Source organism: Carassius auratus, chromosome 28 (assembly GCF_003368295.1).
Source record: "Carassius auratus strain Wakin chromosome 28, ASM336829v1, whole genome shotgun sequence".
In the NCBI taxonomy this organism is placed as follows: Eukaryota; Metazoa; Chordata; class Actinopteri; order Cypriniformes; family Cyprinidae; genus Carassius; species Carassius auratus.
In genome coordinates, this window is record NC_039270.1 from 10,560,837 (window position 1) to 10,587,026 (window position 26,190).

General features: G+C 38.9%; 1 protein-coding gene across 1 annotated transcript; it reads left to right on the top strand.

Moving 5' to 3' along the window:
• Positions 1-897: 897 nt before the first annotated feature.
• gprc5ba (G protein-coupled receptor, class C, group 5, member Ba) lies at positions 898-25,928 on the top strand. Its single transcript, XM_026207741.1, has 5 exons — positions 898-1,338; positions 6,484-6,543; positions 12,833-13,850; positions 13,926-14,038; positions 21,628-25,928. Exons 3-5 carry the CDS (start codon positions 12,833-12,835, stop codon positions 21,670-21,672), a joined length of 1,176 nt encoding a protein of 391 aa, XP_026063526.1. The 5' UTR covers positions 898-1,338; positions 6,484-6,543; the 3' UTR covers positions 21,673-25,928.
• The last annotated feature ends 262 nt before the right edge of the window (positions 25,929-26,190 follow it).

Consider the following 26,190-nt stretch of genomic DNA (forward strand, 5'->3'; position numbering starts at 1 on the left):
TCAGAAATATCTTAATTTGTGTTGAGAAGGTGAACTGTCTTACAGGTTTGGAACGACATGAGGGTGAGTATTATTTGTGTGAATTATCCCTATAATCAGGTTATATGAATAGATTAATTTAAGGCAGATGAAGTCCGCGAAGGATAGAGTTGCAGTCTTTATGATAGCACACACTGTATAAAGGTCCTAGATTGTGCTATTTTCAAAATTACAACTTTTAAAACCATTTTCTGGAGTTTACGTATATATTTAAAGTTTTTATTCCATCAACATTTAAATATGTCGCTAACCAGATTAAGGTATATTACATTTTTATTTATTACATTTCTAACTATTACATTTCTATTAAGTGTTTGAATGAGTTGTGCTCCTATCTCTTAGGCAAAAATATCAGAATACATAAACATTTTTTACAATTATCGTTCTGTATTACAACACAAAGAATATAGTTAATTTCTTATTCTCAGTAATGCACAGATCTTTATATTCTCATTGTTTAAACTTTTTTCCCTCTGTTACTCATCTATTTATTTGGAAATATCACTGTGCCACTCTCTGGCTGAATTATGTAAGGACACTGTACCTCTGCCAAAAATATATCAACCTGTGTTTATCACAAATAAAGCAAAATACAATTAATCATAATCTATTGCTATGACCGGAATCTGCTCTACCTATATATCCAAAATACCTTGCTGTCTATAATTGTATACAATATTTTGTTTCTCTTGTCTTTATTTTCTACATTCTCTTCATCCAAGTTGGTGTCTTTTTTGAAACGAATAGAAAGGTTGGTAAACGCAGACAATGGGGTGGGGGTTGGAGGGGATTCCGTACATGGTGAAGAGCCGGGCTTGTTTGTGGTGAGTGACAGCGGGGGGCGGGGCTTGTGATGCGCCGATGGATCGAATCAAACAGCTGAGAACGCGCGTGTAACGCCAGAGGGAACGCAGCAGATGCACCGAGAGAGCGACACAGCAGCGCGTTACAACATCTATCTATCCACGAACACACGCTTCTGCGGCAAACAGATGAAAGCCGATAGATGCCTAACGTGTTCGGTGTGTGCTGTAGACGCGATGATGCTTCGATGAGGACGCCTGGTATTTGATTTCTCTGTCACTGAAGAGGGAATCCGCGTTTTGTCACGGTTTTTATTGTTGATGTTTGGCCTCGTTTATCAACTCCCGACTAAACGAAAGATTCAGGGAGGAAATCAAATAACCATTTTTAAATAGCGAGGAGTGGAAGCCTTTGTCGTGAAAATCAACTGCAGGAGCAGAAATGTGACATTTTTCACACGACCGTCGACCATATCGGGTGCTTTAATCGATAAAGGTACGTGCACAGAGCAGATACTCATATTTACAGGAGGTTTTCTGGCAGCTGTCATCAGATGTTGTATATTTATACGGTTAAATAAATAAAGAAATGCATGCACACATTACTCATGCCCATGAACATGCTGGATTCATTGGTCTTTTATTAGGTGGGACTGGGTTATGTAAATGTGAGCAAAATTCATTTGAAGTCAACACACTGGAAGTCATTTTGCCATTAATATAATAATGATTTTAGCTCTCTGCAATGATTAATAATGTATGCAAAAAGCTGTTTTATAATTCGCAACGTAATGTTATTTGACATGCTTTAAAGGGAGACAAATCGGATCTGAGTAATTGCAGAAAGGGAAGATTTGAAATATTATAAGTCAAATTAATTCGCATCAGTGCATTGAAACCAGTGACATGTTTAATTAACAGGAGCGGAAAACATTCATAGCCAACCACTGAAGGCTTGTTTGATTTCTAACAGGTTTTATTTATTTATTTTTTGCATCGTGGCTTTAATTCGATCAGCCATGTTTCTAGTGTCTTGCATGTCTTGAAGATTCTGCATGCTGTAGGGTTCAGCTAACTTGAGTCTCCAAGAACTGGATGAACGGATGGAAAGATCACATTATATATCTGCTGTAGTCTGGATCAGTGGGGGTTCTAGCTTTAGCATCTAGGGCGAACCCCTTTCAGCGCCCCCCACCCAAAACACTTCTGTCAACAACAACAACAAAGCAGCATTCTGCTCGAGTTTATATCCACATATTTGGAAAAACACATCATTTTAAAATTCAAAATATATAAAAATGAAAATTTCTACACAATATGACTCAAAAGTAGCAAGAGGAAGTCGTGTATACTGTTTTTTATTATTCGTAATGATTTCTCAAAAAAAAGTTGTATTTATTCATTAGCAATACGGTATGATATTCAGATGACATTTTTTACCAATGACTATAACCTTATATTGCAATTTCTAAACCACACAACTATCATAGACATACTATTACCATGATAGTTTACTTAAATTGGACAAACTTTGTATCATTAAAATGATTAAGGAATCTCGCTTTAATATTAGACTTTTTTTTATGGGAAAATCAACATATCTTAAAACTAATGTGTTAAACACTTGTAATGTAGTTGTTCATTACTTGGTAGCTGCTCCCAAAAGTCACTTTTCTCAACTTTGCATTGCTGGACACCCCAACATCTGATCGCTGAATTGGTGCCCAACCACGTTCCTGGATCCTCCAGCACTAGACATTTAGCATGCGTCCTTTGTCTGAAACCCCCATTTCAGGTCTTTGAGCCTCTGCTAATGAGCTGATTATCTGAATCAGACCACTCGTCTAGATGAAGCTTTGACAAGGCCCACTTTTGCAATATTTGGCAAGTTAAGTGCAAACTGAGTTACTTAAATATGTAAGAAAGCTATTTTAGCAAATGGACAGTTTAGTAATTTGATAACACATTAGTATAGGGACCAATTCTCACTATTAACTAATTGTTTATTAGCATGCCTATTAATAACATATTGGCTGTTTATTTGAGCGTATAAAGTACATATTCTGCATGACCATATTTACAATAACTAAATTTAACAAACTACCTTACTATGTATTAATAAGAAGCTTATTAGAAATTTGCGGCAAAAGGCCTTAAAATAAAGTGTGACTAATGTTTTGGTAGATCAAAGATTAGCGGGAATAGTCTTTTAATATGGGTAGTAAGCAACTACGTTTTTTATTTTATTTTGGACAATCATTTCCCAAAATGTCATTTGGGTGGAAATATTAGGATATATGTAAACAGGATGTTAATGGGGGTCCGAGACAAGACAAGACAAATGCAAAGAGATGCGCTAGCAGAGAAAATAATGCACCCAGCGGAGCAACATTAAAGTTTGCGATGCTCAAGATGTTAGAGGAAAGTCTAAATACTGGATTGGAAGTGAAGGGTTAAGGCTGTCTTCAGAAAAGCTTTGGCGGCATTTTTATTTCATCTTATCTCTGTGTAGACATGCATTATGATAACCAAGGAAACGCAATATTGCTGCTATTCCATAGGCGCCACCTACTGTCAGAGAGTGAATTTGCATTTTTAGCATTATTGCATTATTGAATGCTATAATTGAATTGAAAACTTAAATTATTCGACAAGGCCGAAATCAAGTCACTCTTGTTTTGCTTTAAATTTAACAATTACACAATCTAATTTAAATAATAAAACTGCTCATGCTACTTTGTTGTATCATGATTATACAGTGACTTTAAACAATCGAGTCGTTCTTGATCAAAGACAGTTAAAGTGAGCATGTTCACACCACACAATGTTGCCTGTATGATTCTTCACATTACAAATAAGCCGTTCAAACCATGCACAAATGTATTTTTGAATTGATAAGTCAGGCCAATTTTGGTGTTTGGTTCTAAAAGCACAGGCTGTCATGACGTAGCCTCAGTGCTAGCCATGCAGCAGAACTGGTGAGAGCTGGATCCTTGTTATGTAAGAGGAGTCGTCGAAAGCAGCACAAAAGAGTGGGAGAAGACTGGATGGGGGTGCTTTCACAAGCCTGTCGCAGGAGAGGGCCAAGCACGGCTTTCATCGCACACATCCACATTCCCCAAATCACGCCATTTCCTACACCAGTCTGAATCAGAATAACCTGAGAGACGTGTGAGATATTTCATGTTTAGATGCTCTAACGTGTCTTTAACTAGTGCGTGACGAGCTGCTATTCTGTCCACATTGAGTGTAGCTCAACACAATCAATCCCAAAACAGCCAATCACAGCGCTTTCTGTGTTTGCACACTCTCGCACACTTGCAGTGCGGTGCAGCTGAAGAGAGCGACACGAACCTTATATATTCAGGACTATCTTGGTGCTTCACTTGGGTTGAATAAATGGTGCAGCATTGCAAAAATAGTCACAAGCAATTAATAAAATGCAATGTCCTTTCTTGTAGTTATGACAAAAACCTCTTAAATTGTAAGGGATGTTTTTATTGCTTTTTATTATATTATCAAATGTTTTTTATTCAAGTTTTTTAATGCAACTGGCTGCAACAAGCATCGCTTCATGGTTGCTTTGTCTCATTTTCTGTAACAGACACAGGAAGAGAAACTGTTCCTCTTGTACATTACATTCAATCATCCCAGTATTGACAGAAGTCATGAAAATACAAAGTATTGGTTCTGTAGCGCTTCACGATTGTGTGTTAGAGGCCTGTTGTTGATGAGCTGAGGATCGGCAGACACCCCCCACATCTCTTTATGCCTCTTGCTGTTACCATGGCAATCACTGCACAATTACTCATGACATCAGCGTTTCCCTTTTTTCTCACACAGTAGAATGACACGGAAAAAAATAAACTCTGCAGAGTTCAACTTTAAAGGAACCTTTGTCTACCTTTTGCCAAGTAAGAGGCGTTATGGGCAAATTTCAGGTGAACTTTTCTTTAAAATCAAAGAGCAAGATGCATCTGCTATTAGTTGATTCATATTTTTTTGTTGTTGAAAGGAGTCATGCATTGAGGAATCTTTTCACTTGATCTTTGAAACATATGAGGTCATTACGCCCCTTGCTTTTGTACATGATTAAAAAAAAAATCCATATGAAGATGTTATCATGGCAAGTTTTATTTTTAATCATGCAGAACTTTTTTTTTTTTTAATCAAGTCGAACTTTTTTTCATAGTTTGGCTGGTCCTGCGACTTATAGTCAGATGCGACTTATTTATCAAAATTAATTTGACATGAACCGAGAGAAATGAACCAATATAAAACATTACCATCTACAGCCGCGGCTGTAGACGGTAATGTTTTCTCTTGGTTCTAAATAAATGCAATTTATAGTCCAGTGCGACTTATATATGTTTTTTTCCTCGTCATGATGTATTTTTGGACCGATGCGACTTATACTCAGGTGCAACATATATTCCGAAAAATATTGTACATATGTACATCACATTATAGGTCCCACCCACTTAATGGTTGGTTTTTGGTGTCATTAATTGATAACATATTTAAAACGGCCCACAAAAACATAGCAAAAAAACTCCTGACCAGCATAGCCTGCGGTTTACCAAAACAAATTTTAAATACCAATTAACAGAAAAAACTACAACCTACTAAATACAGACATCCCACCCTACAAAATGTAGATGCAAAACTCTGGCAAATCAGATGCAAATTCAATATCTGCCAGCAGGTGGTGCTTATGGCACAAAAGTACTACAGCGTTACCTTTGTAAACAAAACATTAATTGTTAACAATAATTAGCAATTAATAATTACCTCATTTTTTAAAGCTACTAAGTGCAAAAATGTGCAATGTACACACAGAACACAGCACGTGAGCACTGAATGTAGCTTTGTTTAATGTCTTGCTTGAATTCTTTAAAATCGCTTAAAATTGGCAAGGCGTAAAACGCATAAATATGCTATACTTTCGTGATGACGTCTAAAAATGAAATGTCTAAGAAATGGAATGCTTTTTCATTAAAACACTCAATGAGTTGTTATATCAAAAAAAATTTTTTAACACTTGTACCTTACAAGCCAACTTTGTTTTTGTTCCTGTTTTTTGGTTTTAAAACTTGTACACCATAATAGCCAACTTTTTCCCCTTTATTTTTGGTTTTAACATTTGTAACTTAAGAGCCGACTTTTTTCCCCCCGTCTTTTTTTGTTATAAGTAATTTACTTTTAACAGAAAACAAAACATAGTGTTAGTTGAGAGATTAATATGCGATTTAATACTTGTATTATTTTCAACCTTTGTGATAAGGACTTTTACAGTGTAGAATGAAGTTGTGGAGGACTATTTAAAAAGTCAGTTATTGTAATGAGACGTTTTGCCTTGACCACTGCTGTATAATGTTACATGTTATTTATAAAGCACTGAGCATGTGAGCACTATAAATAATCAGAGTTTGAGCTGTCTCACACAACCATAGCATCAACACATGAATACTCTCCATTCCATTGCTTACACCAATGGACTACCAGTGCTATCAAATATAAGTTTTGAATCCTCCCAAAGTGTTTGTAGACATTTCATTTGGAGATTGTCTTTTTCATGAGATTGTAACATGAAATATGTGACTACTAAAACTTTTTTTTTTTTTTTTTTTTGCCTGTGCAGGGTCCATCTCTAAGACCATCATTTTCAAGGCAACTACCACACCTTATATCTTATAATAAGGTAAGATGTTAAAATGAATGCCTTTCTTAGTTAATAGTAACCCATAAATACTTTATGCTGTAAGTTATTTTTGGTATAAGCACATAAGATCACTTTAGAAAGAATGAATATAAAAACTACTTATACATCCCGTGGCCTTGACAATAAATTCAGACGTCTCTGAATGTGATCGCATTATATGCCAAAATGTCAGTTGAAGGGATGTATATACAGGAATATATTCCATTTGCAAATTTCATTTTACAAATATAATTTTAAGCACATAATTTCACATGTTGAATTGGTGAATCATACAACATTGTCTGTATGTGTGTATTTTTTTATTGTTGGTTTATGTAAAGATTCACTAGTTGGTCACCTTTGGGTGTTTAACGGCTTGACGCAAGTACAAATGCCTCAAAAACATGCATTAATCCATAGTAAATGATCAGTAAAATGAATACTTTTCTTGAAATTATGTATGCTATCAAATGACCACAGCTGCGGCACAGCTATGTGAAATAAGCCGTAGTGCTTGGCACAACCACGCTTTGAACCATGCCATCTGGTGTCATAACCCACATGTGCAATGCATGTTTAATGACTGAATCATTAATTAATGTAACCCAGTCTGCATGTAATGATCCTCTTGTGATTTCATGAATATTGGGCTTTACCACATCATCATATCTTCAGTGGGATATGTTACACTAATCAGAGTTTAAAGGTACTCAAATCTGCCAGCAACTCTGATTATGCAAATAAGCTGTAGTGGTGGTGGGGGCTTTCCTGTTCAAACTTACAACTTTATTTTGGACAAGGCCATTTTACAAGACCCACAGTGGTGCAGAGCAACAAGGATAAATGCTCAGCCATGGGGAAGCAGTATTGGAAATGTACCAAACCCAACCACTTTGCAAAGGCTTGTGAATTACAACAACCATAGAAACAGAGAAACATGCGTGCTGTCGATAACAAGACCAACTAGGACCTTGGAGACCCCCAGGAGCTCTTCACTGATGCAATACCAAAAGATCACAGCAACGTGGTAAATAAACAAGCTTTTGTGGAAATTGAGACAGGCTTAACAGTCTCCAAAATAAGATTTGGACTGGACACGGGGCAGAAGTCATTATCATTCCAGAAAACAAGATTCAAGATCTCATCAGTCTCAGTCAGTTAAAACAAATAACACAATGGTTGTCAGGATACTGGCGAAAATTGACATCTGATTTAGGTTTCAGAAGTGGGTGGCAAAATGGCTCGAAAGCGCCACCTGTAAAATTTCAACTGAGTGTGCCTCGAGTTAGGTTTTACGTACATGTATGAAAATCGGTACACACGTGTAACACACAATTACCTACAAAAAAGTATCTGGTACAAAATCCAAAACCCAACAGGAAGTCAGTTATTTTGAATTTATTGTACAATTATTGTGCAGTTTTTGCCATTTTCCGGCCTCGTACTTTGACAAACTTCTCCTACAGTTTTAATCGTGTCATCTTCAAGAAAAGACCTTTGTTGGTGTTAACTTGTGAAGAACTTGAGTTTTGTAAAAGGGCATGTCCCTGGAGGGCTGACAAATTTTGATGTTTTGCCATGAAACACGAAGTAGCTGGAACTCAGGCAAGCAATGTCCGATCTGCCCCAAACTTCACATGTTTGATAGGTGTTTAGTCCCCTAAACACATACACATACCCATGCCCATATAGTTTTTGTAGTGAGTATACTGTGATAGCCTCATACTCGCCTGTCCCAGAGCGACACCCCATAAGCACCAACACACTCACTAATGCATACAGTTTGCATCTACATGTTGATATCAAATATGCAGTCTTTCAGAATGGTATCAGTTACATGTTACAATTTATTATAAGCAACACAAGACTTTAATAGCCAATGACATTTACAGCTGGGGAGACTGGATTGATTTTCTACTGTTGAACTCAGACAGTTAAGAGGTACATTTATCCTTAGATGTTACATGAATTAGATCCAGTTTTATCAGCTGGCAAATTTCAGTGCACATGTAAGAGTGTCTGTTTTTTAATTCCCTAGCCTGACTTTCAGTCCACAAGGCTGGCCAAGAGTTCCCATCTCTCTCATCATCTGTAAAAGGAGATATAAACATTGTATTCGGTTTAATGCTGTACACAGACACAGTATCTGTTTTATCTCTCCCCTTCACCCGCATTAATTGATCTACCACACTAACTTTAGAGACGTTACTCTGGTTTTAGTTACTAAAACCAGAATACTGTTATATTGTTTATTAAACTTCTTATTTTTCTGAAACCCAGAATTTTCAACCCTATCCAATGGCTTTAATGCTACATGCACCAAACTCAGCAGAGACCTCTGAACTTCATAGTTTATTGTTATATCTTTTATAACTGATTGGATTTACTGTTTTGGTATAAATAATTCTGAAATATTTCCCATATACTTGAATTGGCTCTGCATAAATGACCCTCTAAAGAACAACTTTAGTCCATTAGAGGGAGCCACAGGATAAGAAATATTTTAACTGGACTGTAGTTTAGTTTTCAAACGGTTAAATTAAAAGCATACATTTCCTTTATGCTGCCAAGGAAACTAACATATTTGACCATGAAATCATGTCTGATGGCTAGAGGCCAGTGTGAAAGACGCTCGGGACAGATCTGTCACAGCTCCAATCAGGTTATGCTGCGTCCTCATGAAAGTTAATCACAAAGATTTCCAATATTGCAATGTAACGGTGACAAGTCACCCCACGATTTTGCGATACGCCACTGCGAGGGGGACCAAAGGAAACGCTATCAATCACGGATTGCTACCCAGGAGGACGATATCGCGAATGGACCCTCTGAAAGTGATTCAGTTTTAATCATAGCGTCACCTACTCCTACTGTCAATAGGAAGTGACATGTTTAGCACTGTGATGCACTATTAGCAACACAGTAATATATGCCATTGTGTGCTAAACATGTTATAAACATGCTCGTAACACTTAGCTAAGTGCTAAAGCATGCTATTAATACCATAAAACAGGAAGTTGTTGTAACTAATGCCATGCCCAATCTGCCCAAACTTAACGCTTGATTAGAGTCCTGGCCGTAACGCACCTTAAGCACAATATTCAATAATAATCATAGCGCCACCTGCTGGCAACAGGAAATTACTTTGTTTACAATAACTATTATTTACTTAAGTATTCTGTTTTTATTATGCAATTAACAAAAGCAAAAAAAAAAAATGTCTCTATCACTAGCTTGCGCTATTCATTTTTGTATTATATCTCTTTTCTTTTTATTTATTTTATAATACAAAAACTTGCTACGTGTACTGCGTTAAGCTAACTAAAACTTGTTATAGCACTTTCATATCATTGCTCTTTTGTTGTTGATTTTAATTGCTTCCATTGTCCTCATTCGTAAAGTCGCTTTGGATAAGTGTTTGTTAAATGACTAAATGTAATTTAAATATACTTGTATGTTTTCTTTAGGTGACCATAAAATCATATCTAAAGGGGGTCATGAGAAATTGAGATTGAGAAATCAAATTTTCCATGATCTTTTGACATACGAAGTCATGGTACTGTAACAGCTTTATTTAAACCAAGCTGCCAAAGTGACTCTTTTGTACTTGTCTTCATGATGTAACAGATAAATCTGTCAATGCAAGACTGTCTGCACATGAACAGATCCACACCTGCTTAATTCTTCATCATCACCTCTTTGTCCTAACCACTGGCACATTAGTGAGTCCGATCCAGCCTGTGAGTTTAATGCAAGACCAGCAGTTTTTGCTGTGAGCTGTGTCATTTCTTAATATGCTGCCAGCATCGATGCTATTAATTACTGACATGTTTCAAGAAGAATAGATGTTAAATTATAAATTATATACTAAACAGCTTAAGCAAACAGGTGAATTGCACATAAAGTATGTGAGTGCAATTGGACTATAATTTAATGGGGTAATTTCCCAGTCTTTTAATCGTTTAATTTTGATGTTTCAACTATTAAAAACATTTTGAAATATTTTGGTGCTCTGACTACATCAGCAATTTACAGTCCAATAAGAAATGAAAACCTTTAAAGTGTGCAAGTATAGCTGAAACAAAAACAGCAAGAGTCATCTTTTTCAATCTGGGGTCTGTTTCCTAAAACCAAATAAGCCAGGCTTATTTCAGTTATTCTGACTTATTGTCAGCTGACTTGGTTCTAAATAAGTCTGACTAACTGAAATAAGCCTGACTTATTTGGCAAACTTGTTTTATGAAACAGGCCCCTGAAGTCATCCTTTTAAGCTCCAGTGAGGGCCAAATAAAGCTGAAAAGAAGTTGGAAATGCACAACAACTTTGTTTATCTGTAGGCATTTTGCTTTTACTACTTTCTTTCCCTCTTTTTTTTTTTTTTTATAGTTACACCTAAAAAAAAATCACTAGCCATGTGTTCAACAAAATGCTCAAGACTAGGCGGCACAATGAGCATATGACAATAGCACACGGTCAATGAAACAAGGTCAAAGGCCCCTTGCACAAACAATAAACACATCACAAAAGCATATGAAACTGTGATTAAGAACCCCCACCGTGCGCTCTTGACAAAAGACAAAACATGAGTATGCAGATTCCAACACTGAACTGAAACCAAGCCCCAAACACACAACACACGCTATGGACTGTAATGCCCGCTTGTTTTTTTTTTTTAAACCTGTTATATTAGTACATGAAATCCTTTGCCATGGTTACCGTAATTTGTGATCATACTAATGAACACTTTTTTTTTAAATTCAGAAATAATATTAAGCCTTTATATTTGGCTTTTTAAGTTTGAATTTAATTAGGGCTGGGAAAATAAATCAATGCATACAGAGATTTTTACGAATGCATCGCAATTCTTTCTTGAATTGATCCTGAGCTTAGTTTTGAACAGCAGATGGCGCACTGCATGCTTTAGAAACAGCCGTACTCTGCTCGTTTCCAAATCCTTATACATACTTGAACCTAAAATAATCATTCATAAAATTCGGTTGAAGCGAATTACAAAGGTGTTCACATTACGCTGTATTTACATTTTATATATATATATATATATATATATATATAACATTCTACATTTTAATAACGGTTTGTTATTTAACAACTGTTAAGCACTCACATTGTTGCTTTAAGGAAAATAAATATTTTGTAAGATACCATGCATGAATAACAAATGAACAAAGTTATAATAAACAAAATATAATAAAAATGACAGAAGGCTTCTGTAGTATTTTTCACATGTAATAAAAAAAAAATATGGTTCTCTTCAGATATGAGCTTCTCAGGTGTACTTGTGGACTAAGACCTGACTGGCTTCATACATCCAATAAAAAGTACCTTGAAAGTAGCTTAAAGGGCCCTGTTATTCTTTTATGAATATTACATTTCATGCAGTGTATAATATAGCTGTTTGTGAATGTAAAAGTTCTGCAAAGATTTAAAAATCAAAGCGCACAACAAATACAGTTATTTTCTCCTGAAAGAAAGAGTTTATTCTGAACTGCTGAGACAAGTCGTCAGCAGTTCCAGTTCCACTTATGAAACTTATCTGCAAAGATCGTCTACTTTTATCTGCCTTCAAAAACTTCAGTTTATGGTTTGTGATGTGATGCAATTCTCTGCAGTGCAAAAGCAGATTTGCATGTTTACAATTCCACAGGACAAGGATGTGAAGGGTCAGTGGTTAAAATAAATGTTTACGATACCACAGCAATAGACCAGTCACAGCAGACTGAGCTATCTGACCAAAAAGAGCAGTGTAGGCTTGCTGAAAGGAGGTTTTTAAAGGGCCTAAATCTAATACAAATAATTGACAAAAGTAAATCATATTCATTGACATCCACACTTGAAAGGGACTTAGATGACCAGAACATTTTTTGTGCCACTGTATTTGTCAGACCAAATTTTAGGGTGTGTTCACACTTGTAGTTCGGTTGTAATATTCCAAAAAGAATAACAGGGCCCTTTAAGCTACTTTCAGTTCGGTTGTAGTTCTTGTCATTACTTTCTGTTTTTACTTAGTTTAAAAGTATTTGGTATGTTGTGTTCGTATTTAATTCAAACCGCACCAGGACAAGTGGGCCGAGGCCGCAAAAAAGATGTTTGATGCACATCAGGATTCGGATAGCAGCATTCACACTTACTCAAATATACTGCACTAACCAAGCAATCGTACCAGAGTTTGTAGAAATTGAACCAAACAGGACAAGTGTTAACACACCTTTAAAAGCAAATTGTACAAAGAGTAATATTGACTCATTCTTGTTTTTTCTCTCTTTCTCAGATGTCATTATTTCATGTCGTGTTCCTGCTGCTCACTGGGCCGGGCGTGAGTTTGTCTCAAGCTGAGCAGCCAACCGTCCCATTTGGCTGCAGTTTTGGAATACCAAGACCATACACTCTCTTATGTGACCTGGATGCTATGTGGGGGGTGGTGGTGGAGGTCGTAGCAGTGGCTGGTGTGTTCGCTGCCATTTTACTGTTGATCGTGTTACTTTGTCGCCTGCACTCAGTGACTGAGGCACCAAAGCGAAGTGGCATTGGTCCAATTCTCTTACTTCTAACGGGCATTATCGGGCTGTTTGGGCTTAGCTTTGCATACCTTATTGAGCATAACGAAAGCATTTGTGTGGTGCGACGTGCCCTCTGGGGTTTGTTTTTTTCCCTCTGCTTTGCCTGCATGTTAGCACAGGGCTTGAGGCTGCGCAGGCTTGCACGTGAGTCTCGTAGCCCAGGCGGGTGTGCCCTCGTTGGACTAGTGCTAGGGTTAACAGCAGTACAAGGTATTATTGCTGCAGAGTGGCTTCTTCTTACAGTGCTGCGGGAGGGTAATCCGGCTTGCGACTATAAGCAACTGGACTTTGCACTCGCTTGTGCCTATGTGGTTGCACTCCTGCTGTCTGCCCTAGTAACTGCAACATTAGCACTGTGTGGGAAGGCACGACAATGGCACTGTAATGTTGTGTGGCTTCTAGTCTCCTGCTTGCTGTCCATTCTCCTGTGGGTGGCTTGGGTTGGTTTCTACGTCTATGGGAACAAAGTACTTGAGAAGTCTCCAGACTGGGATGATCCAGCATTGGCTGTGGCCCTGGTAGCACAGGGTTGGTTGTTATTGCTGTGCCATGCTGCTCCTGAAGCCCATGCCTGTCTTCGATCACCACCTCAGCCTTCAGCTCCAGACTATTTTGATACATCTCAGAATTCATCACGCATGAGAGAGGCCAGCCTTGATGAGGACATCCCACTTTCGCACAGGCAGTTTGTAGAGAATCAGGGATATGCATTTGATGAAAATGCTGCAGGTACAAGGCACAAAGACTAATATATCACTGAATATACATCAAACAGATCCTAACATCCATTCTCTATTGTTGTAGGGTTGAGAAGTGGTAGCCATCATAATGGCAACACAGGAGCCAGACCCAGTGCACCCTTCAGAAGTAACGTCTACCAACCTACTGAGATGACCATGATCCTAAATGGAGGAGCAGTGAGTACATAACTTTTATAGTATTATATATAGGCCAAATTAACAAACTTGTAGAAAACTTTATTCCTAGCTTATTGCAACTGACAAGGTTTAGTAAAGTGGTTGACTAACTAAAGCTTGAAACAAGCTTTGTTTATTCCTCTGGAAGGAAAAAAACTGTCATGGACTCCACATATTTTGTTTTGATATTTGCTCATAACTAATTTAGTTGTAACTGTAGATTTGAAGAGGTACATGGTTATAATCAATGCCTCAAAAGAATGTGCCTGTGCCAACACTCATCAGATCTTCCAGTCTCTTCTTCAGAAATATGGTTTTTCTATCCACGCTTTTTGAAAAGCCTTTGGTTTATCATTTGATTGCTGTTTGTCAGTGTGTCATTCTGTGTCCTCAGCACAGAAGTCCTTGGACATGCACAGTAATTGTATGTTTCTGTTCCTGTCACATGCAACCGATTTGTTGTTTTGGGCTTCCAAACATTTGGGCTATGTGAAAAAAATATATATATTTTAGTAGGCGGTGCACATCTCAGGAAAACAACAGGAAAACAATCTTGCAGTAGCACCATTTTGACTGTCCCACATTTGATTTTCGAACCTGGTATCACTCCTGGACAGGCTGTTTTCCATGGCTTAGGTAGGCTTACATTAGGTGTCTCACTTAGGAGTCCCAATCACCTATGAGCACTACAAGAAATGGCTGGTGACTATTGACGAGTGGAATTTGCATGCCAAGCCACTCCCTGTACATACGGGTACACAAGATGTTGGCATGGATCCACTCATTCAGGTTTGTGCTGAGGAGACAAGAAAGCATCCTGGCATTCAGCGAAATTTCAGGGTTGTGGCAAAATCTCTGTTCCCTCCTTCAGAGAATTAAAATTATATAACATATCCGTGCTGTTCCCTTTTATTCAGTCACGTTTAATGTTACATTGACACTGTTTTTAGGGGTTCCTATGGAGAGTATGCAAGGACAGATGACCCTCAATCCATAACCTGCCTAATGCCACCTAAGCCAGCTAATCAACCATCTACAAAGGGCTTACCAAGGAAGCAAAAATAATGTTATTCAAATATACTCTCAATATTTGTTTCAGCAACCATAAGGTTAGGAGTACTGAGCCTGGCAAGAGACTCCTCTGAATGCCACCTGGCGCTGGAGGAACTTACTGGAAGAAGACAAGGAGCATGAATATAACTAGACGAATGGCACTGCAAGCAATACACTGAGTCAGTCCTCCTACAAATGACCTTTTCATACTCGACACGTGAGGAAACCAGTTCCACCCAGAGATGAAAGAATCTCAAAGGTATTAGGTGTCACCTAGCCCACATCTTTGAAGATGTCTGCTAGAGAGGTGCCGTGCACCAACGCCTGTAAAGCTGCACAAGTGGAGTGACCTCTCACCCCAGGGGGCATGGCTCGTATTGTGTTTGGTATGCCAAGGCAATAGCATCCAGGGACAAGCTCATCTTGAGCCCCTTTCACACTGCACGTCGGACCCGCAATATTCCCGTAACATTGCCTGGTCGCCTTCTGTGTGAAAGCAACCACGTCCCGGAATTGATTACCGAATCGAACCCGGGTCGGGGACATAGTAACATTGCGGTAATCGATCCGGAACGAGCGCTGTGTGAACAAAAGCCAGATCTAATTCCGTATCGAAGTGATGACGCGCGTTATCGCGCGACTCTTTTACCGGCTGTTTTGAAGGAAGATCAACATTCGCGACGAAAACATATGTGCAAACTGTAATGAAGCAGAGATCAGTTAGTTCCTCACTTTCCACACTAACACGGAGATCGTTTGCTTGCTTCAGTTAAAGTATAACGTGCCAAGCGTTGTCGACTCGTACATTACACGTCACACGCTGATGTCACGTGTCATTACGGGATCTTCAAGGGTTGTGTGTGAAAGCGCGCACATATACCGGGTCATCACTGGCAGTGTGAAAGTGCCAAATCTAGCGACCAGGGAACAATTACAGGAACGCTTTACCCCTGTATTTGCCGGAATGGCAGTGTGAAAGGGGCTTTGGAGACAGCCTTTCCCTTCTGCTGACCTCTAAAGCAGACATAAAGCTAGTCAGAGCTTCTAAAGCTCTGGGTGTGTTCCGCATAAATGCGCAAAACACGAACAGGACACAGCAACACAAGGCCTGGATAGGTCATCCTCCAGAAGCAGCACTTGCAGGGAAGCAAACAGGTCTGCCTGGGCTTCCTCGAATTGACTCCAAATCAGCTGCACCACTTGGGGATAGTGTCTCCATTCTCCCAAAAGGGTAATCTGTCAAGAGTGCACACTGCAGTTGATATGCACTGCATTGATATGACACTGCAGTCGAGGTCCCATCCATAAGCCTGAAGTTGTGTGGCCGTTGCATATAATGATCTAGCCTATCCTTGATGCATTTGTTGTTAAAATGTGCCTCAACACTTGCTCCAGGGGCACACTTGCCCTTAGAAAACCAAGGTCTGACCATAGGGAGTGACAAACCAGGGTAATGCCCACCAGGTGTGTACTGTGGTACTATGCCCATGTCGGGACTCGGTTGTAAAGCCAGTGCCAAAGCTTTCTCATGTGTAACAATCCGTGCATACCATATGACCCAGGAGCCTCTGAAACATTTTAGAGGAACCACTGATTTTCCCCTGAATGAATTCAGGCAGTTCAGCACTGACTAGGGTAGAGCTTGCTCTTTTCCCAGTTGCCCTGAAGCCCCAACTGGCTGAGATGTTGAAGCACCATATTCATGTGCTCGCACAATAGATCACATGAGTGACCTAACATAAGCCATCAAGATGGACTCAGATGCCCTTCCTCCATGGTGGAGACAATTTATGCTAAGGTACAGGTACAGCCCGAAAGGGAGGACTTTGTACCGATACACTCAACCCTTGAAAAACAAACTGAAGAAACAAAAACCATGAAAGTATGCATCCTTCAGGTTGATTGCTGCAAACCAATCCTGGTGCTGAATTCATGAAAGAATGTTATGTTTTCTGGGAGTCTAATTTGAGATGGATTTGGCTTAAGGCAGGAATACCACTGAACTGGTGAAGAAAGCACAGCAGAGACTTTCTGAGGGTTCTTTGTTCACTCTGTCACCATCCGGCAGACGGTACCGATCCATTAAAACAAGGACAAATAGATTCAAACATACTTTTTATCCAATAGCTGTACATGCTTTAAATGCCTCAAGACAAATCTGAAGTAAGGGATTTGTGTATTTAGTGCTTGCACTTGTGTTTTTTACAGAATTGGTGCAATTTTGAATGTAAGCGGGTATTTGCACTTTTTTTTGGAGCGAGAGACAAAGTGATTTTTGTTTGGACTGGTGGACATATGCCAATATAGGTTTTAATTTGTTTATTTTGCATCAACATCTTGAATGGAAGCATGTGAATGGCCAATTCAACACTCAGATCCAGGATTGGCAGTAACCCAACACTCTTCTTGGGTACAATGAAATAAGGGGCTGCAAAACCTGACTTAATCCAAGCCGGAGTAACGGGCTCATGCATCCTTCGCAGAGAGGACTGCGATCTCTGCTTGTTGCGATAGACACCTTATCCTCTTAAGGAGCCCCGAATAAACGATTGGGTCCTTCATGGCATAGACTGGCATCTTTATCCAGGAGCTCAATGGTACTAAGCAGGGCTTCTGTGTGGGCTGGCAAAGCAGAACTGGACTGGGTAGAATTCAGGGGGAGCCTCATTATAAATGAGAGCTGCAAACTCATCATAGCCATGGACATGTGCTCACAATGCTGACATGACCAATCCAAAAATGGTGTCTCAGCATGCATATTGCATTGCAAGGTTCAGTGTCAGTATTGTTCCTGCTCATCTTGGGTCTGTTTGTACTGAACCTCCTTGCTTTAACATCCTACACCCGACAGGAGCTTTTGGATATCGGTGAGAACTTTTCCAACAGTTTTATCACCAATCTTCGACTCATCCCTGAGATCTCCAGAACACCGGAGGCTACGCACTCTACGCGGCTAGACAGAAGTGCTAGCAGGCGTAAACAAAGGCAGGTAAGCCCGGAGGTCTAAGAGCTAAGATAAAGCTAACACTCCGGCTCTCTTTACCCAGTATTTTCCTCGCTAATGTGCAGTCACTGATCAACATAATGGACGAGTTATGACTTTGCATCCCCCACAGTTGCTTTGAACGAACTTCATACAGCCATTAGTAAACAACAGACTGCTCACCCGGAGGCTGCTTTTATTGTCGCAGGTGATTTTAATCACTGCACATTTTAGACAGTGCTCCCCAAATTTCATCAGAATGTTTCCTGCCAAACCAGAGGAGACAAAACTTTGGATCATGTTTACACAAACATTGATGAAGTTTACATCGTGACCCCACTTCCCCCACCTTGGACAGTCTGATCACCTTTCTTTGTTTCTTACCTCAACATATTCTCACCCCTCATCAACAACGTGAAGCCATCAATGAGGACCATCAAAGTGTGGCCAACTGGAGCAGACTCTTTACTTCAGAACAGATTTCAATACACAGACTGGAGTATGTTTGCTTCTCAGGCTGACTGTGGTGGACATTGATATTTATCCTCATCTGTACTGAATTAAATCAACACTACCATTGACTGTTACAACAGAAATACAGATCACAACATACCCTAATCAGAAGCCATGGATGAACAAGGAGGTGCGACTTCTGCTGAAAGCCCGCAACACTGCCTTAAGCTCAGATGATGCTCAGGCCTACAATAAATCCAGGGCTAAACTGAAAAGGGGCATCACAAAGGCCAAGTACTGCTACAAGCTCAAGGTAGAGGAACACTTTTCCAACTCTGACCCCCGATGCATGTGGCAGGGCATACAGATCATCAGTTACAAGTCATGGAACTCCACTCCAACGGTCACAGACGTTTCTTTCCTTAACAAGCTAAATTACTTTTATGCTCGCTTCAACAGAGACAGCAAGGAGACGACCACTAAAATCTCACCCTCAGCGGACCACCAACCTCTCAAACTCACCTCCACAGATGCCCATACTGCATTGAGCCGGATCAACGCACGCAAGGCTGCTGGCCCGGACAGCATTCCTGGATGTGTGCTTAGGGCATGTGCAGAGTAGGGGTCTTCACAGACATATTCAACCTGTCCATCACCCAAGCAACTGTGCCAACATGATTTAAGTCCACATCCATTGTGCCAGTACCGAAACACTCCTCAGCATTAAACACTGTCATTCCCTCCAAGCTGACCACAAAACTTGGAGACCTGGACATTAACACCTCCCTCTGCAACTGGATTATGGATTACATGATTGCAAGCCTGTGCATGGATCAAACTCCATCAATAAGTTTGCAGAAGACACCACGGTGATTGGCCTCATCAGAGACAATGATGAGACTGCCTACAAGGAAGGACTACAGCACCTGGCCACATGGTGCGGTGGTGAAAACTGCCCAATGCATCACAGGGACACCACTTCCTGCTTTTGAGGACATCCAGAAGAAATACCTGTATGTACTGGGAGTGGATTAACATGCAGATTCCTCTCGCCAGTCCTCAGAAATGATTGGGGCTCCTAAGTGAGACCACTAATTTCAGTGTTGACAATTTCCAAAGTAACTGACTAAAAGGGGAACCATGGTTTAATATGTAAACATGTATGGTTCATGGCTCAGTATATGTGAAAATATTATTAAGTATAAAAGGTTTAACTTTGCCATGAAATATGCTGGGAACATGTTATGGGTTGCAAAATTATGATTTCACATCAACTATATATAAATTTGAGGTTAACCTGATCAAAACAAAATGACCTGTAGTTGGCCAGAGGGTTGCTATTGAAATAATGTGTCAAAGGGGTGAAACTGTCGACTATATTACCAGTCAGATAAAAGCAATTCTTAGATACTGCAACAGTTGCTATGAACCTACTCTGTGACTGTGTCCACTATGTTTGACACAGAATGTTAAATTATGAATGATTCATCCTTGTAAGGTATTTTTTATCTGCACAGGTTGGAACTTTGCATAAAAAGTGCATTTACTCCTTCACTAAAACTCCTTTCATAATATTGAGAATATTTTTGTAGGTTAGGATGTTTTATACACAAGTTTTTGTTCATAACACTGATTTTACAAACTATTGGCCAGTTTTCCCAGTGCACGAATGTTGTTTTCCTTAAACATTTGGTTCTTGGGTGATGAGTGATGTGACATGGAAGAGAGTAAATGTCTCTTTAGTGGGGGAGGAAATAATTTTCTCTGCCTTGACCCAACTATAAATAGAACAAAACCTGCCAACAATGCAACGCTGCAGCCAAGGCCTTGTCAAAAACAGAATGAACATTTATCCAAACAAGAGCAATATTTCTGCTCAAAGAGAACGAAGCAATGTGCACATGTGAATGTAGAACCAGTTCAAGGGCGAAACCAGACATCACCAGCTACCACAGACGTGACTGTAATAAAAAATAAATAAATGGAACGTAGTGTGACTTAAAATTTGAGACTAAACGAACCGATTCAACAAACTCCAATTACTAGTGATTATTTGATGCATTTATTTTTAGTTAAAGATTTGTTATGGAGAAACCTTGAGACAACATCGAAGACCTAAACACCTGAAGTCCTAGACACTGATTCCTATGACCAGCTAGGCACACATTATGCCTACACCTGATAAAACTGCAATGCACTTTTTAAACAGGAAACATGATCATTATGCTTATAGGCATTGATAAGCCACTTGTCCACTACTGGACCAGACTACAACTCTTCTTTCTAATCTAACCCTGGTCCCAATCTTTAAACAGAAGGAGCTAGATTAAATTTTTTGAAAAATATCAATCCACAAATCTGACTTGTGATGCAGCTTGAAATCATACAGTAAATCACACCTTGCGGCCAGAGAAGAAACGTCCTGTTACTAATCCAAGTTTTTCTCCATTTCTGTCACTTCATTTTCGTTCATTTCCACCATCACATCTGGCTTGCTTAGTTGGGGTTTAAAGACACTTCACATTCAGTAATATTTTCTATTTGACTGCACTGACACCATCGGATGAGAACAAAAGGTGAACTGAATTGAGCTATTGTCACTGTTGTCTTCTGGGAAATTTGTTTGTGTACAGCGACAGCAGGGATAGTCATCCATGGAGAGGTGGAAGTATTAAATGAGTTTAACCAGGTCTTTATTTGGGAAGGTGTCCATAACTTTATAATTTTATGAGTTTTAAGACAGCTAGCATCTATTGTGGCATTTTAAGTACATGATCAGCTCTTCGTCTGTAGGAAATTACTTTAAAGCATTATCTGAATTTTGAAAGGTTCTCTCTTAGACAAAGGTAGGGTTGTGAAAAGAGAAGCTAACTGAAACAGAACAAAAAGATAAGAAAGGGTTCTAAATTATGTAACAAGGACAGATTGAGGAGTTTGGAAGCAGCAAAAAATAAAACCAAGCTTACATAACAAATTGTACGTTGTTTAATGCACTTGAGATGTGTTTTCCCACTTATGAACCACCATTTATCTTTTGTAAATGTCTTGTGTTTAAACCTGCCTGCTTCTAATTGGATCATTTTGTTTCTCCTTGTCACAGGTTCCATCCGCGCCTCCCACGTACACAGGAAGACAGCTTTGGTAAAGGAGTCTGGGAGAAGGGTGAATGGAAGAGAGGTGTAAGCTCCTGCACTGTAAAAGAAACAAAATCTCTGAAGTGAATGCGGACTTACAGTTAGTGCTCCAGTGAGACTAAAATAAAGGACTTGTTGATGGTGTGTGTGTGTGTGTGTGAGAGAGAGCAATTTGACAAGCATGATAGAAGGATGTTAAAATTCTTCACCATCAATAGCTGTAGTGATTTGGAGTTAGTGTACTGGTAAAAGTATTGATGCAGTTTCACACATTTCTCCATTAATTCAGCTTTTCATTCCAGCAGTATTTTCATTTCATCGCCATCTCAGATACACGTGAATTTCAGATTTCACCCTGAAGTCAAATTGGGCTCTGTATGTTACATTTACAGGAATTTGCAGATCTGTCTGTACTGCAGTGGTGATTGTGCAGTAAAACTTGAACATTTGATCATTCTGTGAGAACTAGATACAGTACTTGGATTTCTCTGGTCAAAGTATTTTTAATTTCGTGAGTTGTCTGCGTATGAATGACTGGCGTGCGTGCAACTGTAGCGCCAATCCCCATGCAACATGCTGCGACAAATCTTTAGCGCTCTTCTATGGACTTTATAGCTCAAATCTCACTCTGGGCTGTATTTTTATACATCAAATTGCTCTTGTATTTCGCCACTGGAGCCACGAAATATTTAATCAGTTTTGAGCTCTGCTCTGTTTAACAGTTAAACAATTAACCTTCAGCTACCTAGATCCCAGTGGAAATAACTGATGCAGAGCAAATGAGGGAGGTGAGGACAAGGGTTAGGTTTGCTAGTCTGAATTCTGATTTAAATCTGCTCTTAAGTGGCACATACTCACTGTAAGATTTGGGAGTAATGTGGGAATAAATATGTTACCCACATAAGTTACAGTGCTTGATAACTATATCACTGTTAATAGGTATATTTCGTTTTGCTAACTTTAATACATTTGTGTGTGTGTTTGTGTGTTAATTTTTCACCTGACTAACAAGTAGGAATATTATGGTTTAGTCAATGGGGTCCAGAGATTTTAAGCTTCAAAAAGGAAATAAAGTAATCCAGAAATTTGATTTAAATAATTGGAGTTGTATGGATTACTGCGAAACATTTAAATTCACATAGATTTTTATTTTATGTACAAAAAGAGGTGAACTATATTTTGCTGTGAAGATGAGTAAATGATGACAGAATTTTGTTTTTTGGGTGAACTGGCACTGAAAAGAGTGACGACTGCAGTATATATATGTCCACAGTATAAGAGATCAGAGAGCGGTTATTTGTTTCAGACGGGTCTCTGTTTTTTCCTCTCCGAGAGTGATAATGTGCTTAACAAGCTGTTTCTGTCATTGATGTTTGCTCCTTATACTGTGCTGTGAAGGACAGGGAGTTGTTGAGAATAACTGATTTCCTTTATAGTTATGTATACAGAGTCCTAAACCACATCACACAAACAGAGATATATATATAACAGTTCAGTATTCGGCTGTTTTCACAAAACCAAGTGTGAACATTTGGTTGATTTCTCAGTTCAATTCCGAGTTTGATTCCACCCTCCTTTCCTGGTTATACAAGGTATAAAAGACAAATAATATGCTGCCATTAATAACAGTTATACTCTGAGAATGCAAAGATGTAAATTACACGTCATCAATAGCAGTTTATGTCCATAAAATTATGCTGGATTGCTGGAGTCTATCTGAACCAAGTACAGATTTGGAGTTGGGGATCTTTAAAGGTCTTTTTGCTAACAGTTTTAGGTTCATTGTAGAAAGCAGTTTATCTTAACATGGTCTAAACCCTCAATAACTAAAAACAGGGGGACTAGGACTGAGTGAGTTAGCTAATATATGTATGTGCATTTAACCCAAAGAACAAAGGCCTAAAATATAAAAGCAAACAGACATTAGTTGGGTTTCCATCCAAAGTTGCAAATTTAACGTATCTACAAAATATATGAAATATAACATAAAACATTTGCAAATAAACACCGTTTCCATCAAACGAGTCTGGTAGAACTAGCACTAAGGCTATATATCACTGTGAAAATAGGAGAAACGCCTGAATATAATATTTTTCATAAGCTTATATAATAAATTATTTGCGCCTCAGAGCGAGCAGACAAAACAAAAGAAACACATTATACAGAAATACGTTGATGACTGACTTTGCTCGGACATGAGCATTACATTTCAGATACTGAGGAACTTTATTGGTCCACTGGTTAGGTTTTGGCGTCCCATAGCACATGACTTGTTTGATGCGCATGGAGAAATCTACTCTGCAAATGGATTTCCATCTCCTTTTATTCACATTAACACTTTTTCGTCAAAAAAGTCCAAATCGACCTCAAGCGAACGTAAAACGGTGATGGAAACATAGCTAGTCACAAAAGTCAGCACTTAAATGAGCGTTTCAAAACAATAAGAGGTTAGGAATAGAACGGTGGATATTGATTGTTAAAGAGGTCATGACATACTTCAGCATATTTTCTCTGTCCATTGCTCATTTGGATGCTGCTTCAGTACGGATGGCCATATCTTTGGCTAACATCTTTGGATGCTCTCGCCACGGTGCATACAGAATTGAAATTATGTATGCAGAATAATGGCAGTCATTTGAATATAGTGGTATATCAGCAGTGCCCAATCCTGCTCCTGGAGAGCACCTGTCCTACAGAGTTCAGCTCCAGCCTGGCCCAACACACTTACATGGACGTTTCTATTGACCCTGAAGACCTCAATTAGCTGCTTCAGGTGTTTAATTGGGGTTGGAGTTGATACATTTGAGAATGCTTTTTGTTTCTAAATGCTCTTCGTCCACACTAGCAATCTCAAACATTTCTCTTTCACCACATCAGAAAACAATAAAATCATCTTACTGTGCATGAGGAAGATTTAACACATTCTCGCCGGGATGATATAGAGATGACCAGAGAAATAAAGTTCTCGTGCCATTATTCTGGCCCTATCATTTTGTTAGCAAAAAATCTCCCCCATTTACTGGTAAGTCCAATTCACACTCAAAATTTTCAGTTGATGGTCCAAGAAGGTGAGGTGATCCTGTGCTAAGACTTGGGTTTTTCATTATATTTTCGGATTCAGCTCAGTGTCATGACCCCTTTAAAGTGATCTACTAGTCACTAGTTGAAGTGGTTGGTACCTAATGTGCAGGCTTATCAAATTATCAAAATGATTTCCAGGCGTTTTGATGGAAATTGCTAGAAACTGGGATAGTTTGACAGTTTTTTTTCATACACAGCAGGATCCAATCAAATAACGGTTATGTCCTCTCGTCCCGAGGTTCTGAAGGTCATAGAGCAAGGTAGAAATCTAAAGCTAAGATACTCTACGCAACTATGTGAGTGTACGCTTTGTGTCACGAACTGCACTTTGATGCATCAAATCCAAGTACTTTACATGTTGCATTCTCAGAACTGGTGCTATAGCACACATTAGCATGAACTTCCTTCTGCTATGGTCACTTTTTTAAGTCAACTACTGTCCTGGTGGAGCAGAATATATAAAATAACTCTCTAGAATAGAGAAAATAACTTAGTTACACTGTTAAAAGTTACCTACCTGAACACTACCATGTGTGGTTTTATGGCACATACTGTATTTGAAGGTAACTATTAACCTAGAGTTCAATGAGAAGCTCACTTGTAATGTATTGATGACACATGTGTACCTAGGTTTGCATAAGGCTTGCTTCGGGCCTCAATCCTGAGGTGCAGGGTCCCACTACACAGGCATTAAAAGAGTTACTGAAGGTACTGTGTGAAGGGAAAGGGTCCTGTTGTGTACTAGAGACTTTGTATTAATATATTGTTTGTTGTTTATGTTGTTTGGTCAGCTCCTGTATATGTGTGTGTATATAATATGCACACATGACACGTTTGTCAGGGTTAACATGACGGTCAGAAAATAACCTGTGTACTGTATGTTCACAAGACTGAAAATAACGAAAAGGGCAATGTCAGTGTGATATAATGGGATGAGGGTTGGTTGGTTACCTATGTTCATAAAGTTAGAAAAACATTAGTGAGATATGCACATAATGTCTGTTTCCTGAAATCTTCCATCCTATTGAATTCCCCTTGTTTCTGTGTTCATCACATCGTTCACCTCTTGGTTGTTTTGCCCTAAGACTTGACTATCTGGAGCTGTGCAGTGATGCAGCATGTCTATGTTTAGAGAGATTTCCCCCAAAAAATCAGTATATATGGAATAAAACAATTCAACAACCAGTGACCGTGTTTGCATTTTTTCTATTCAAACTGATAAAAGGATTCAAGGTTTTTTTCTAACTATCTAAATCACCTCACTTTACAGGGTTTATGTAATGCTAAATTCCTCCAAATCTGTTCCAATGAAAAACAACAACTTTATCTACATCTCGAGTAGCTAGAGAGCAAGTAAATTATTAACAAAGTTAAATCTTTGGGTGAACTATTCCTTTAATACACAGACCTGTCCTACAGACCCCCCAGCACTGCACATTTTGTATGTC